General features: G+C 34.0%; 1 protein-coding gene across 2 annotated transcripts in view; it reads left to right on the top strand.

The window, feature by feature from the left end:
• The first annotated feature begins 690 nt into the window (after positions 1–690).
• Positions 691–14,448, top strand: part of LOC131079424 (protein NRT1/ PTR FAMILY 4.6-like) — a 28,337-nt gene continuing 14,579 nt past the window's right edge. Inside the window, exons 1-4 of one of the 2 annotated variants that reach the window (XR_009113977.2) lie at positions 691–819; positions 925–998; positions 1,352–1,561; positions 3,284–3,383. Coding sequence is in view for 1 of the 2 variants with exons in the window: in XM_058017369.2 (XP_057873352.2) it covers positions 930–998; positions 1,352–1,561; positions 3,284–3,346 (342 nt within the window). In the remaining variant the exon portion in view is untranslated. Of the gene's footprint in view, positions 820–924; positions 999–1,351; positions 1,562–3,283; positions 3,476–14,448 lie in introns of those variants that run through there. The other variant, XM_058017369.2, reaches the window with a different exon arrangement.

Here is a 14,448-nt window from a genome sequence, read left to right as displayed (position 1 = left end):
AGGTGAGGTTTGAATTGAACACCTCAAATCCTATAAGTTATAATCATTAGGTTGTCATATAGATTTGAATATATAAGCATTTATTTGATACATCTCTATGATTCAACTCAAATAAGTCAAGTAGGAGGAGCAAAATAATTTTCAAGGTTAGAAACTATCTTCATCTCCTCTACCTATAGGGGAAGAGCTCCAGTAGTCATGCACCCTAACTTTGTGCTTCTCAAAAGTCGACATAACAACGTCGAAAATGTCTGAATTTTTTATAGCATCTTCTATGACGAGTTAACTTCTTATAACTAAGGTTTTGGGTTGTCATCATCATTTTTGATAAGTTTTTTAAACGCATTTATAAAAAGTGTTCAAAATGTCCATTTTTGAACCCCCTACCAATCATAGTGAATTAGCACACCCAGTCTTCACTTACTTTTGACCTAATAGTTGAACATATTGTCACCTAAAAAATTCACCCCCTAACACATATGCAAACAATTAACATTATATGATTGTATGTTATGTTATTAATAATTAAATAAAATTAAATCATATTCATTTTTAACTCATCCAATAGTCAAACATTTTTTATTAAATAAATAAATGAATAAAAACTAAAAACTAGATAAAACTAACCTAATACCTACTCAACCCTAATATTTTCTATCCTCCACACCCTAATATTCCTCAAACGTTGCCGCCATTGTTTGTGTTTCAAACATCACACATCCTCTGTCACCACAGGAGCTACTTTGTCACCATGAACAGAGACGTGGCAACCAGAGAAACCAGGGAAGGGCATTCAGAGACGTGGCAACCAGAGACATGGTATGTTATTTTAAAAAGGTATTCTTTTATGTTTGATAGATATCCTTCTCTGATTTTTATTTTGACGGTATTTTACGTTTAACATCTTTTTCCTCGGCATTTCAGATACAATGTCAATGGCGTCTACAACTGTGTTTGTTGACACAAGAAATAAAAGGGTTTGCAACCATTTCGATCAAGTAAAGTCTTTATAGATATTATGGGGCAACGACCCATGTTTGAATTCGAACATTTTTGCAATATTTTTTATCTTTCCATGTCATTTTCCTATGCATAAGGCTATTTACCTGGCAAAAAGATTTGGCTAGGGTTACAAAAAAAGTTGATTTTGTCTCCTTCTATGCATTCTTGTTGCTATTTACTTGCAAAAAATCTTTGGCTAGGGTTACAAATTTGTAACAGAGATTTAAACCCTAGCTTTACTTTTTCTGAAGGGTTGCCTATTTTTTCAATTTAGTGGCGTATTCAATTTCATCGCTTCCCTGGAAGCTCCTTGGATACTAATACTGAGCATTTTGTTGCACCCACACAGTTCTTCGATAGCGTGGCTTTTCTGCAGATAGTTGTAAACCTTGTGACTTATTTCAATGAGGTTATGCATTTGGAAATCACGGATTCAACCACTACGCTGACAAATTTTGTCGGCACTACATTTCTGGTGGCATTGTTTGGAGGAATGATTTCTGACTCCTATGTTGACAGATTCAAGATGAACTTTTTCTCTGCTTGTACAGAGCTTGCCGTAAGTTCCCCTTCATCTTCTCAGACTTCTCTGTGCTTGTGTATTGTGACTAGATCATACTATAAATTTGAGGTTTTCCTTTTTCCTGTTAGACTTTGAATAAATATAAATATAATATTTTATCCATTGTTAGAAATGTGATTGTTTTTGTTTATATTAAACAGTTTAAAAGACACTAGTTGCATTAAGGTTAAATTCTGAACTGATAAATTATAGATCTGTTTCCTTTTTCTTAAATCTTTGAAGTTATAATATGATTTTCTATGAATTCAGGTACAAAAAATGTGAAAGGCCAATTAACTGATCTTCCAAGATTTGATTTCTCTAGTTCACATGCTATGGATCTCTGGAATTTACCGATATTAATGATTTAGAATTACTTTTTAATTTGGCAAAATTTTAAATTACCTTTTTAAGTTTTGTATTTACCTAATTAACCACAAAAATCTTCAGCCATCTCAATTGGAGGAAAATGGAATACTTTCTTCCTCTCGTATTAATGTCAATTGTGCTACATGCTACAGCCTTTCCTAGACAACTGTTTAGCCAACCACCTTGGAAGCTCCTTTTGTCTACTTCTGTCTTATATATTTTTTATTTTACCCAATTTTTTGTTGATAAAAATCAACTAAATATTATAGTTGGTTGTCCATATTAACCGATCTTGTACTACAATAATATGAAAACTTGGGATAAGGTCCCCAAGATAGACCGGTTGATATGTCATTCTTGTATATGTTTTGTCTTGCACCTATGGATGTAGGCAAACAAGAAGATTCAAGTCTTTATTGCAGGCCACTGCAACTTTCTAGTAGTGAATTATAAAACACCAACAAACATTTAAGCTAAAGCAAGAGAGATGCCTAAAAAAATAGACAAAATCATAATATAAACAAACAGTCGTGTGGAAAATCTTCCCTTTTAAGGGGAAGTGAACTATTCATAACTGCAGTTTATTTAGTTGTTTCCTTTAGCAGTTTTCCTTTAGATTCTTAGAGTGAAAATTAAAACAAAATTTGGAATCGTCAAACAATTAATTATATTACAAATTTATGTTAGCCATTAAACTGATTAGCATTTCTTGAGTGTTTGTTAGCTAAAGGTTAAATGCTTAAGCTTTGGGTTTTCTTTATTTTGGTGGGAATTTTATTGGAAGAGAGGTTTATCATTATTATTGTTTATTTAAGTTACAAATTATACATTTGATCTTGTTTATTAATCAATTAAAAATATATATTTTTTGTAATAGTGTAATAACCATCTAATATTATTACTTATTTAAACACTTCAATCTTGAAGTGTTTGTTTCACAACCTTATAAACTATAAATATGACAACCTTGGGATGCAATCTCACAAAACAATAACAAAGGTATTTCATCCTCTCATTTGATATGAGATATTTCAAAATCACAACCCAATTCAATCCAATCACAATAATATGTCTTAGCTATTGGCATCTATTATTTGCATTGTAGAAAGTTACCACTATAATATTTTGATGGATGTTTTGCCCTATTTCAAAACTCTTCACCACACTTCTGTATATTCAATTTAATTGTTAAGGATTGCATATAATTCCATGTTCATCAAAATATTTCTTTTATTTGATTTTTTTTTTATTATTGTGACTTTTTGTAATTGTTCATGTTATAAAATAAATAAAGTTTGACCTTACACAATTGTTAGTGTTAACCTTATTTGTATTTTACTGCATTTTAAGTTTTGCAGCTTTCTCCTCGGCATGTTAGATACAATGTCGATGGCGTTTACAACTGTCTATTGACACAAGAAATAAAAGGGTTTGCAACCATTTCGAGCAGGTAAGGTCTTTATAGATCTTACGGGGAAATGACCCATGTTTGAATTAGAACATTTGTGCAATATTTTTCATCTTTACCTATCATTTTGCTATGCATAAGGCTATTTACCTAGCAAAAAGATTTGGCTAGGGTTACAAATTTTTTGATGTTGATCTTTGTCTCCTTCTATGCATTCTTGTTGCATTCTCTCCTTTCTTTCAATTAACATTCAGTTCCTAAAATCAATTAGAATTCAAGATATTAATGTAGTTTACTTAGCAGATTAAGGGTGATTGAGTGTTCAAGATAATTACTGGTCAACTTCCTCCTCTCTTTTCTAACTCTTGCGCTATAAGAATAACTACTTATAATTATTCCTTCTAATATATTTTTTTGATGAATAAAGATTCACTTGCTCCATTTTGAAGAAATTAGTGGTTAATTTGTGTGACTTGTGGCTCACTGAAGTGCTTAAGATGGTCTATTCTATGTGTAGATGGATAAAAATGACAATATTCCTAAATGAATATTTAATGTTCATTTTATTCTCATTCCTCTATTTAGTTAAATCTAATTTAATTAAATCATCCACATTCATCTATTTAATTAAATAAATTATTCAATTTATTTATTTAAATTCACTCAAGCCCTTTATATCATTTAATTGACTAAATCATTAAATCCCCTCTCTTTACTTTGAATAAAATTTACATTTAATTAAATAGTTCACCCCAATTAAATAAATCTAATTTATTTAAATCCCCAACTTGCAACCAAATTGAAATAAAGCAATTTATTTTAATTAAATCCTATTATCCCTCACCCACTTGCCTCCTAAACCCCCTTCTAGATTCTTCTAATCACTTCTAAATTAGCCTAACCCATCTCCTAAATATTGTCACGTCGCTAAGAAAAGGGGAGTCACTTCTCAAACCCTCAAAGTCTTTGAAAACCATTAAAGGCTTTATGTCTTCAACAAGTTAATCTTGAAAGTATTCCAAACCATTAATAGTTAACTCAACTCTCTTGCATGATTAGAGACTTTCTCTCTAACTAAACCCACATCTAACCCAAGGGTCTCATCAAGCATTAATTGCTTTGACCATGGTTATCCCTTTAACCCTTGCACAAGAGTTTATCCTTTGGGTAAAAGCTTTATCCAATAGGTAATCCTAACCTAACCTTAACCCTTACCCCCTAGGGTAACCATGAGGTCTTCTCAAGCATTTAATGCTTCTTACATCCCCTCTCAAGGAGTCTTATGTTGACAATTGTCACCATTTCATTGGTGAGAATTGCAAACATGGATTGATAACTTTCAATCTTGACCCTTGATTAGATCATTCAATCTTGACCATCCATTGCCCCGTTTCTTCTATAAATAGAGCCTTCAACCCTCCATTTCATAATCCAAGTCTTTAGCATCATAATTATACTCAATTTTAGCAAGCATTTAGCCTCTCTTTGCAATATGAATTAATCTAATACACATTTTAGAGTATTTCTATTATCTTAGCTTAAATCATATAACTAGTATATCATCGTACGATAGTGTTGTTACTAACCTTGTCTTCTTATCATGTAGTTTAACTCTTTGCTAGAATCATGCATAAATAGGATGCATTCATGCTAAACTTAATCTAAAGCATCCCTCATTCTTGCATTTGTTATCCCTAAGTCACTTTGCTCAATGATCTGAGAGCAAAAGCATTGGCTTGAGGGACCTTGTGAGATAGAGAACTATGGAACACACTTTGGGGAGTTGAGCTATCCCTTATAGCTCCATAACTTGCACCAAGAGTTCCATGGGTGTGTGGGCAACTCTTTGAATATTTTCACATTTTACATTTCACTGAACCGCTTTTTCCACATACATTTCTGGCGCCCACTATGAGGCCTAACCCCATTAATCAAATCAATTTTTGAATCTAATCAACTTTGTAGGTACGTGGGAAACGAGAATCGGTGAGTAGGGAATCTATCTTAGTGCATCCAGTTAATTAGTTCGGTGCATTGGACTCATTTCCTAGTGCGCAGAAAGCCTCCCTTAGCACATAGAATTTTTACAAATTTTCTTGTAACTTTCAGCATGGGAATTTAACAATCTAGTGCATTTGGAAAATAGTTTAGCACGTAGGGTCTGTCTGATAGCGCATCTGGGGTATTCTGTAGCACGTATAGTGTATTCTGTATCGCATCACAGACAAAGAGCGGAAAATAATTTGTAACAGAGAACTCAAAAGTTAGACTTGGGGAAGTCCACAAAGCCATCATTTTGCTACCTAATTAACTGTTTATTTTGCAGGTTACTAATAGTTTATTTGCAGGTTTGGAGCTTATTTTTATTTAAGCTAGATTTAAAGTAATTGAAAGTTTTTACTAACTTAGCTAAGTTAGTTAAAAAAAAATTAATTTCTTTCATTTCTTGTTTAAAGCTAAAAATTGAACTCACACCTTATTTAGGTACTTAAAAAGAACCACAACAAAAATCTTTCTTGCTTTCCTAGGAGAAAACTTTCATTTGGGCATCTAAAAAGAACAAAACAATCTTTCATTTTGCAAAAGGCTTTAGAAACAACCTCACCATCCTTTGGTGTTTAAAAAGATCAACTTTAATTTTTGCAAGGTAAAAGAACCACACTTGTCCAGTTTTATTCAAAGTTAAAGAGGGAAGTTCTTCCCCTTTGTCAATTTATTTTGTTGACCAAAATCAAAATTTGGCTTTGTTGACCTGGTTTCATTTTCTAGATTAGATAATCATTGATTTGATGTAATAAAATGAACACCGTGTTTTTGTGGAGCAATATCTCCATATAGATTTTAGCAAATCATTGTGATCAAAGGCTAAAAAGAACACTTGTGTGCTTTGCTGCGAAAGTGGAAGGTATATGCTCTCCCCTTAACTGGGTGATCAAAAAACCAGACCACTCTTATGCTTTCAGTGTTTATAGCATTATTTCCTTTAGCAAGCCTGTCCTCCCAAGGAGTCAACAAACTCTTAAAGCCATTCTTTGGCCAGTGTGAGGGGAACGACCTAAGTGGGGTACGGCTTTGAAGCCAAGTGTTCCAACCCACTATAATAAAAAATGGAAAGTGATGAAAGTCCTTTTCAATGGTTGCACACAACGATTAGCCTTCCCCTAGTATCTTTAAGATACGCAAAGCCTTTGTTTTAAAGGTTGGGAAGCCTCCTGAGGGGTTTTATCACTGACAGCCAAACATGAAGCCCGATTACGAACTTTTACATTAGCAACCTTGAGCCGAGTCAGTATCCAAACATTTGCAGTATCATAGTGCAAGGGTGGGGAAGAATCCACCCCCAAGATTACTCACCATATATCTCCCAAGATAACTACTCAATTGTGGAGCAATTCACTTTGAGTTCATTTCTGGCAAAAGACAAAAAAATGGGCGCCCTCTAGGGGGTGACTAGTGAGCTATGGTATTGTCGATGACCCTTGAATAAAAAGTCTGAATGAATTGTTTTATTTGTATCAAAACCTATTGAAACCCTGGGGATTTGAACACATCCTCGCAGAACATACAGTCATTGTTTAGACTAGGCAAAATGGTTATCTCTTTTGTGATGTGCATTCATTTCTTACTTTAGAAAATCATCTATCACAGTTGAAGAAAAATTCAAAAATAACAAGAAAACCACCAAATCAAACTACCAGGATAGTTTAGCGCGTAAGAGAAATGTCTTAGTGCTTTGGAACCATAATTTAGCATGTACAAGCTTCAACATAGCGCATTACTTCTGAACTTTAGCCTGTGATCAATCCAAAAATTAGTAGTTCAAACCTTAGCGCTTTCTAAAAATAGCCTGGTGCATTGAAGCAATAGCTTAGCACGTTGGGACCTAACACTAGCGCTTTGAGATCAGCAGTTAGCACATTAATAGGACATATTAGCACACAACCTTTCAAACCAAACTAAAATCAAATAATCCAAGTTAGCGTGTCAAAAAGGCAGCTTAGCGCATGGAGACCATTATCTAGCGTGTTGTGAAGATTTGGTAGTGCATTGGGTTTCTGGCTTAGCGCATAACCAAAATTGAGAAAACAGGGGGCAAAATAGAAGCTATTTTTGAAAATTCTAAAAATAGTTTAGGAAGCTTTATTTTCCCTCACTTGAACTCCATCAAATAGAAAATCAAAAACAAAGTATCAAAACCACTCCCAAGGCAAGTTCTCCTTGAAACAAAGTTGTCAAAATCTGAAAACTAGTCAAAAGATAAAACACATATCTCCTATCAAAATTAGGTAACACCATCACACATATCAAAAGGTCCTTCAATCAAATGGATTTTTATTCCAAAATATACTTGTTTCAAACTCAAAGTTGTCAAATCGAGTTTCCATATTGGGAAATCTTGTATTCCATATCATTTGACATGCTTTGTCATGAGGGGGCATCTAAACCTTCATTTGATAAAAGTAAAAATTAAGTTTTCAAACAAGATATCTAAATCCAAAACAAATCAAAGGAAACCATTGATCGCTTGTGCATGACTAATCCTCATATTCTGAGAAGAACGATTATTTATCATAACACTAAGTTGAGGAAACAATAACCCAGTTCTCTAAAACTTTCCAAACAGAATAGATTTGTATACATCAATCGCCAACTCTTCAAATCTCATCAAACATTTCTTCATCATATGCACTTGTATCTTCAAGACAAAAAAAATGAATTTGACGAGGAACCGTTGAAAAGTAGAGCATTCTCTCAAAAAGCAACATTCAGCCAACACTTGAATCGCGGAGGAAAAATCAACCTGGCTTTCTTCCCAAAAATTTGCATCACCTACAACACATCTCGAGTATAACCACCAACACCTAAACAAGACATGGAAGAATAATTCATTCCCTTCATCACAGAAAGTTTCTATTATATGCCCACTATCACTTGTTCTCAATGAAACAAACAAAAGGAAACACAACTAGAATCTAGTATGGGATGATGATTATCAAATCCCTTTGACTATTTGAATTTAGAAGACATAGAGATCATTGAGGAACTCCTTTAGGATTGCTAAGAAAGTGCCTCATTCCAAAGACTCGTGGAAAGACTCATGGAGGCTGACAAAGAGAAATATCCACTCATGCTCGCAAGAAAAGGAGTTAAGATCCAGAAGACTTCGATTCAAGCACTTTTACAACAAGATCTCAACTCTATACTTATCAAGGACAACAAAGAGAAGAAGACCCAGGTGACCTTGAGAAAAATATTCTTGAGAAAAACATACCCGAGCAAAACATCCCTGAGAAAAACATACCACTACACACGCCTTTCCAAACTAGACACCATGAGAAGGAAGAACTCTTCCCTCAACAAACAAATGCACCCTTGGTTTCTCTCACACAGCAAATGAAAATGCCACAAAAATAGATGCAAGACATGCAACAAGGATCAACAGTACAGTATTCCTTGAATGAAATTTGTCCTTATCATTTTGACAGAAGACTAAACATGGTACCTTTTCCCCCAAATTCAGGCATTCCTAAATTTGACAAGTATGATGGGAAAATTGATCCACGTGATCATATTCGGGAATTTTTTACCATGAGCCTAGAATTTGCCCATGATGACACCTATTTAATGAGACTATTCCCAAGAAGCTTGGGAGGGCAAACAATGGAATGGTTATCCAAAATTACACCTCCTATCAGATCCTTTGATGAGTTAGTCAATAAATTCATCACTCAATATTCCAACAACATTCAACATGCCATCACCATGCTAGATGTTTGCAATACCAAACAGAAAAACAATGAAACATTCATGGTATTCCTTCAACGTTGGTGACAAATGGTCTCAAGATATCCTCGAGATGTGCCTGAAAAGAAAAAGATGGAAATTTTCATCGACAACTTGAATAGCGAGATGAGTTACGTACTCAAACTCTAATGCATACCATCTTTTGCCAAAATTGATTGAGAATGGCATCCAAGTAGAGGAAGCATGTGTCAAGAAAGGAATGTTGAAATTCTTCAAAGAAGGAACAAATTCATCCAACTATAACCAAAAAAATAATAACTTAGACAAATCCAAGTTCTAGACCCGAAACAAAAACACTGGGGATGAAGGAGGAAATGATGCTAATCATGTAAAATCCAAACAACCATTGTTGGCTTTATCAAGTAATCGTCAGACTACCAAGAATCAAAAGGGTGCTAACCAAGGCACTAACACTTATGCACCCAATACCAATCAAGATCATCCTAACACAAACAATACCAACAGTCCTCAAAACAACAACACCAATCAAGGACCAAACACAAACTTATGAGGTAGCACCAATAACTTTCCTAAATCTATTTACACACCATTAGGGAAATCATTGGAGTCCACATTTAGAGAGCTATTGGCAAACAAAATCATCTCTTTACCAGCAATTAACAACTTTGAGCCACAAGTCAAAGCACTTTGGTGGAATGACTAACACTTTTGTGATTTTCACCGAAACAAAGGACATCAAACAAATGATTGCATGAGACTGAAGAACATTGTTCAAGACATGATTGATAGAGGCAATTTAACAGTCGATGATCTCAAGACAAATGGTGACCATGGAGCCTTCAAGAATCCTATTCCAAATTACAACAAGGATGGAGATTCAACCACAAATGATACACGTGGAGCTCGTATCAATCACATATACAATAACACCATCAATCATATATCAACTGATAACAATCAATTAAATGTCATTGTTAGGTCCCAGAGACAACTGAGAGGGGGGGGGGTGAATTAGTTGTCTAATAAATTCAAACCAAAAACCAATTAACCAACTTAATGCTTAATACCGGTAAACCAGTTAAGTGTGCCGGCAGACAGTGTTAATAGTAAATTGCTATACCAGTAAAGATTAATGCATGAAACATAAACATAAAGTCATCCACAACACATAACACCAATATTTTATACGTGGAAACCCTGTAAGGGGAAAAACCATGGTGGGAAACCTTACCCACAATCAGATGATACTACTATAGATAGTAAGTGTACATAAATGGGGTCTGCACATGCAAAAAGGCCAACAGCCTAGAGCTCACTGCTCAATCACAAAATGGGAGTCACACTGACTACAATTGGATGGTTAAATCCAATAAGAATGTACTGCACAAAATAGCATCTTCATATGATGGATTCAGTACCGGTGTAATGCTGATATGCTTCTACAAAAACCTAGCTTCACCTTCAAATGATGTCTTCATGTATACCTCTGCTTAATCTTGCATATACCTTCACTCAAATCTTTTTTGCATTCCACACTTGATCTTACAAATAAGATCTTACATTTATACCATAACCTAAGACCAATTTTAGTAGGTCGACTTTACAAGATATTACAATAAAAACAATTTACATACAATATAATATCCGATGCAATAGCCGATTAAACATGTCGGCTTAATGCATTTACATCAATAATAAATCATCTCCATAGTGTGCCATGCTGATCTGGAAAAGATAAACCTGTCGATGTAACCCTAGATAACCCTGGACCTATTTGCCAGTGAAAGCAAATATGTAAATATGAATATACCAATGATTAATTCTTCAAAACAAAGTGTCCACATGATGTCTTCAACATTACCAAATGTCTTCCATATCATTCCAGGTACCGGTGAACATTATATCCTACTGGTGAACCATATACCCGTAACTATGCAATAGTTACTTGCTTGCCGGTGAATGTTGTTGGATCTCCAAAGTGCTTGTTTTCAGTAGGTGTTGACATCAATGACAAAACCATACCAAAATACCAACAATCTCCCCTTTTGGCATTGATGGCAACACAAGATGGAAAAACCATCAAAGTGCCAAAACAGAAATGCCAAATAACAAAAACCAACAATCTCCTTTAGACAACAATCTCTCCCCTTGGGAGCAACATGTGTTTATCCAAAGATTTATTTTCAATACCAATCTCTCCTCAAAAGATAATGTGTTTTTCCATAGATATCTCTCCCCCTTTCACATCAAATGTCAAAGTTACAAAAGTCAAGTTCATACAAAATACCAATCAATTCAATATACCAACTACTCCCCCTGAGAAGTAGCTTCCTCATCAAAGACCGGAGTAAAAGATTTGTCTTTCTATTTTGTCAGTTGATGACAATCATCAACTATCTAAGTCTCTACCGGTGGTGGTATGACTCCAAGCTGATCTCTAAGATATTCAAAAGTCTCCTTAGGCAAAGGTTTTGTGAAAATATTTGCAAGTTGTTCTTTAGTATTTACATAAACTAGTTTTATCTCTTTTTCTTCAACTTTTTCCCTTATAAAATTTAGTTTGATAGAAACATGTTTTGTTTTAGAATGTAATACCGGATTCTTAGATATATCAATTGTTGTAGTGTTATCACAATATATAGTAATGGGTTCTTTGCATTTTACCTTTATGTCTTTCAACATTTGGTTTTACCATAGTACCTGTGTACAGTTATTTGCTGCTACAAAATATTATGATTCTATTGTTGATAAAGATGTACAACTCTGTTTCTTACTCAACCAAGAAACTAATCTTTTTCCAAGAAAGAATGCTCCTCCAGTGGTGCTTTTTCTATCATCTACATCTCCTGCCCAATTTGCATCTGTGTATGCACATAGGTCAAAGTTTTCATCTCTAGGATACCATAATCCAAGATTTGTTGTTCCTTGTATGTACCGAAAAATCCTTTTTACTGTTGATTCATGATTTTTCTTAAGATTACTTTCAAATCTAGAAACAATACATACTGCATTTATAATATCAGACTTGGTTTGTGGCAAATACAGTAAACTTCCTATCATAGATTTGTATTTAGTTGGATTAACAGGTGTAGATTCATCCCTTTGAGATAATTTGTCATTTGTAGTCAAAGGTGTGCTTATCGGTTTAGAGTTCTCCATCCCAAATTTCTTTAGTAATTCTTTCAAGTACTTGGATTGACTCAAAAATATACCTTTATCAGTCTATGAAATCTGCATTCCTAAAAAGAATTTTATTTCTCCAATCATAGACATTTCAAATTCTTGCTGCATTTTAATAGAAAATCCTTTACATAATCCATCTTCTCCTTCAAAGATTATATCATCAACAAATACTTCAATAATCAAGATGTCATCATTAGTTATTTTGTAATATAAATTGCTATCTTCATTTCCTTTAGTAAAACCAATCCTTAAAAGATACTTATCCAACCTTGCATACCAAGCTCTTGGGGCTTGTTTTAATCCATACAGAGCTTTTTTTAACCTACAAACCATATCATTGTCATTTGTCAAAGAAAATCCATCAGGTTGTTCACTATATACTTCCTCTTCAAGATCTCCATTAAAAAATGCACATTTAATATCCATTTGATAAACTTTGTCGTCCTTGTGAGCTGCAAAAGCCAAGAATAATCTGATTGCCTCAATTTTGGCTACCGGTGCAAAGGTTTCATTGTAATCAACTCCTTCTTTATGAGAATATCCCTTACACACTAGTCTTGCTTTATTTCTGACAACCTTACCATCTTTACTAAGTTTGTTTCTAAATACCCATTTGGTTCCAATTACATTTTTATCTTTAGGCCGGGGAACTAATGTCCAAGTATTATTTTTCTCAATTTGTCCTAATTCTTCTTGCATAGCTTTAATCCAAAATTTATCTTCACATGCCTCATTGATAGATGATGGTTCAATTTGAGAAGTAAGACATACCTCTTCATTTGCCAATCTTCCTCTTGTCATAACTCCTTTAAACTTGTTTCCAATTATCTGATCTTCAGAATGATTCAATCTTACATACTGTGGTGTCTTAGTTTGTTGTTGTTCTTCAATTACTGTGGAATCCTCTGATGATACCGGGGTAACTAGATCTTCATTTTGTACCGGTGGATTTAGTGTAGGTTCATTTGTCATAATTTCTGTTGCCGGTTTAGAGTCTATATATCTTGAAGTTCCTCTGAATTGTTTATCAATCTTTACATTTGTACTCTCAACAATTTTCTGCAATCTCTTATTAAAACATCTATATGCCTTGCTCTTAGATGAATAACCAAGAAATATTCCTTCATCACTTCTAGGATCAAATTTGCCAATATACTCATCTCTTCTAATATAACATTTACTTCAAAAAATTCTGAAATACTTAAGAGTAGGAGTATTACCAAACCATAATTCATGAGGGGTCTTACCGGTTTCACCTTTGATGTGAACTTTGTTGAATGTATAGATAACAGTGCTAACTGCCTCTCTCCAATATACATGTGGTAGATTTGCTTCTGACAACATACTTCTTGCTGCATCCAAGATAGTTCTATTTTTCCTTTCAACAACTCCATTCCACTGTGGTGTCTAAGGTGCTGATAACTTTCTTCTGATTCCATTCACTTCACAGAATGTATTAAAGTCCTTAGATGTGAATTCTCCTCCTTGATCTGATCTTAAACATTTGATTTTCTTATTGGTTTCATTTTCAATCATTGCTTTGAACAATTTGAACTTTCCAAGTGCTTCTGATTTTTCTCTGAAAAAAGTAACCCGACACATTCTAGAATAATCATCAATAATTAGCATGAAATATCTATCACCTTGTAAGCTTTTAGTTCTAGCTAGACCACATAAATTAGTGTGAATCAAATAAAGAGCATTATTGGATTTTTCTGGAATACTTTTGAAACTAGCTCTAACTCGTTTTCCAAATTGACATTCCTTACATATTGTATTCTGAGGTTTCACAATTTTAGGTAGATCTCTAACTGCCTTAGAAGTACTGATTTTTACCATGCAATCAAAGTTTACATGACATAATCTCTTATGCCATAACCAACTTTCATTTATATGTGCTATCAAGCATGCCTTTTCACTATTATTCAAATGAAAGATATTACCTCTAGTCTGATTACCGGTTGCAACTTCCAAACCAGTTTTATTCATGATTTTGCATTTTCCATTTTTAAATTGTAGCTGAAATCCCTTCTCAACTAATTGACCAACACTTAAGAGATTATGCTTTAATCCTTCAACATAGTAGACATTGTCAGTGTTATGCCTACCATCAAGAGATATTGAACCCTTACCTTTGATTGAACAGGCTTTGTCATCT

Source organism: Cryptomeria japonica, chromosome 11 (genome assembly GCF_030272615.1).
Source record: "Cryptomeria japonica chromosome 11, Sugi_1.0, whole genome shotgun sequence".
In the NCBI taxonomy this organism is placed as follows: domain Eukaryota; kingdom Viridiplantae; phylum Streptophyta; class Pinopsida; order Cupressales; family Cupressaceae; genus Cryptomeria; species Cryptomeria japonica.
The sequence above is the reverse complement of the archived record's forward strand: the minus strand, read 5'-3'. Positions and strand labels throughout refer to the sequence as shown.